Consider the following 2,500-nt stretch of genomic DNA (forward strand, 5'->3'; position numbering starts at 1 on the left):
CCACGATACTGTGTCGCAGTGTAAAAAGGCAGAATCGCGACACACCCTTTCTAGTGTTTCACGCAGTGCTTTGCAGCTTACGCGGCTGCAAAAGAAACCCACAACTCCCGCTTTACTTGTCGGTAGCCTACGTTGTCCAAAAACAAATAAATAAATAAATAATAATTTCATACCTCTCCTTGCTTTCATTGTAGACTATGTGCAACTTTACCAAACAGTATAGAAGTAAACCCCCTCTCCTTGCCCGCTCTCTCTCGCGCTCCCTCCCTCTCACTCTCCCTCCCTCTCCTGCTCAATGAACACGCGCGACTTAAATAAAACATTCACAATCGTGAAAGCAAGGACGCATAGACGACTAGCTAAATTACTATTAAATCCGCTTAGCATCATTAGCATGCTGCACATATTTGTTTAAAACTCATGCATTTAAGTTGACTGATCATCTCAATATACCAACGTTTCCCAAAAGGGCCTGTCCCAAGGAGAACAAGTATTACCTTGAAACTTAAACACACATGGGGAAACTGAACAGTCCAATCAGTAGACTATGATAGGCTAAGCTAGCCAACTATGCTACTTTGTTTACAATATTTCCAGGCTTCAACCAGACAGCTGAATTAAAGAGGTAGAGTAGGCCTAGGCTATAGGCTAATCTGCATAAAGTGTGCTGTCATAAATATCAGTCATTCAGAAAATCATTTTTATATCAGGATATAAAATAATAGATATATTATATTGTAGTCCTCTGGTGTTCTAATCTAAAGGAGGCTATTAAAATGTTATTTAATAAAATGTCTAGCCCCCCCCCCCAAAAAAAAAAAATAAATAAATAAAAAAAAATCGAGATTCATATCGAACCGTGGGTCAAAAATCGTGATACAAACCGAATCGTAAGGTTGGTGTATCGTTACAGCCCTACCAGCGATGGGAAATAACAATCCTAAATGTGGTTGCGTTAGGGCATAGGGCCGTTGTAAAGGTGTTTGCATTAGCATTAGCAATATTTATCATTTAATATACGTTTGTCTTATTGCATATGACATCAGGTGTTTTTGTTAGGGTGTGGTATATTAAATGATAAATATGTTTGTCTTATTGCATATGACATCAGGTGTTTGTGTTAGGGTGTGCTATATTAAATTATACATATGTTTGTTTTATTTTTTATGACATATAAGGTGTTTGTGTTAGGGTGTGGTATATTAAATGATAAATATGTTTGTCTTATTGCATATGACATCAGGTGTTTGTGTTAGGGTGTGCTATATTAAATTATAAATATGTGTGTGTCATTGCATATGACATCAGGTGTTTGTGTTAGGGTGTGGTATATTAAATTATACATATGTTTGTTTTATTTTTTATGACATATAAGGTGTTTGTGTTAGGGTGTGGTATATTAAATGATAAATATGTTTGTCTTATTGTTTATGACATATAAGGTGTGTGTGTTGGAGCATAGGACATATCAGGTGTTTGTGTTGGAGCATAGGACATATCAGGTGTTTGTGTTGGAGCATAGGACATATACTGTAAGTGTGTTTGTGTACAGTCCCTGTGTGTGTCAGTGTGTGTGTGCGGTCCTGATATTGTGTGTGTGTTTTCTTTCTCCATGGTTGTGTTGCTCTGCGTGGAATCCTGTAGGAAGAGCACATTTAACATCCTCAATGTAATGCCCCCCCCCCTTCACTGTCACCTGTGTCGTCGTCTATTAGCATGGAGAAATTAATTCCTGTGTGGCCATAACCCCAGACACACACACACACACTGCACCCTCGAGAGAGAAAAACACCTCTGAGAGACAGCCAGGAAGACTGTCATTATTTCTTTATTCCTTTGTTTTAGATGCTGAGAATTCTGTGTGTGTGTGTGAGTGTGTGTGTGTGAGTGCGCATGCAATAGTGGAAGAGGGTTATTGGCTTTGACTGTTCTTAGTCATGGCATAGCTGTAATCGTCTCAGTGTTGACAATGTCAGTGTGTGTGTGTGTGTGTGTGTGTGTGTGTGTGTGTGTGTGTGTGTGTGTGTGTGACCGACCCCTCAATCTGACTCTGTCTGTCTCATTGTCTTGTTTTTCTCTGGCAGAGAGCGCATCTGTTGGACAACACGGAGATGCTGGAAAGGTCATCGCGCAGGCTGGCGGCAGGCTACCAGATAGCCGTGGAGACCGGTAGGCATTCACAGGGTGGAGTGTGTGTGTATGTCAGTGTGTGTGTGTGTGGGGGGGGGGGCAGAGCTACATCAAATTGTCTCGCCTGCATGTGTGTGGCGAGAGGTGTGTGTGTGTGAGCGTGTGTGTGTGTGTGTGTGTTGGGGGGTTTGATGACTGGTGACATTTGTGGGGGACATGAAAGGGACCAGATATAGAGAGAGGGAAAGAAAAAGAGAGAGAGAGAGAGAGAGAGAGAGAGATGAAGATTCCACCAGCCTCCCAGCCAACACACCTCCTACTTTTCCACTCGCTTTTGTCACCTGCTTTGTGTGTGTGTGTGTGTGTGTAC

The 2,500-nt window shown here is 41.5% G+C and overlaps 1 protein-coding gene across 1 annotated transcript in view; it reads left to right on the forward strand.

The window, feature by feature from the left end:
* The window catches only part of vti1a (vesicle transport through interaction with t-SNAREs 1A), a 147,105-nt gene that overhangs the window by 84,429 nt on the left and 60,176 nt on the right, over positions 1-2,500 (forward strand). The window contains exon 5 of the mRNA XM_076296234.1: positions 2,085-2,169. Within this exon, the coding sequence (XP_076152349.1) occupies positions 2,085-2,169 (85 nt within the window). The remainder of the gene's footprint in view (positions 1-2,084; positions 2,170-2,500) is intronic.

This window comes from Alosa pseudoharengus, unplaced genomic scaffold (assembly GCF_046254945.1).
Source record: "Alosa pseudoharengus isolate Yale_2024_CS ecotype anadromous, Long Island Sound unplaced genomic scaffold, YU_APseudo_1.1 YU_APseudo_1.1_scf_20, whole genome shotgun sequence".
NCBI lineage: Eukaryota > Metazoa > Chordata > Actinopteri > Clupeiformes > Clupeidae > Alosa > Alosa pseudoharengus.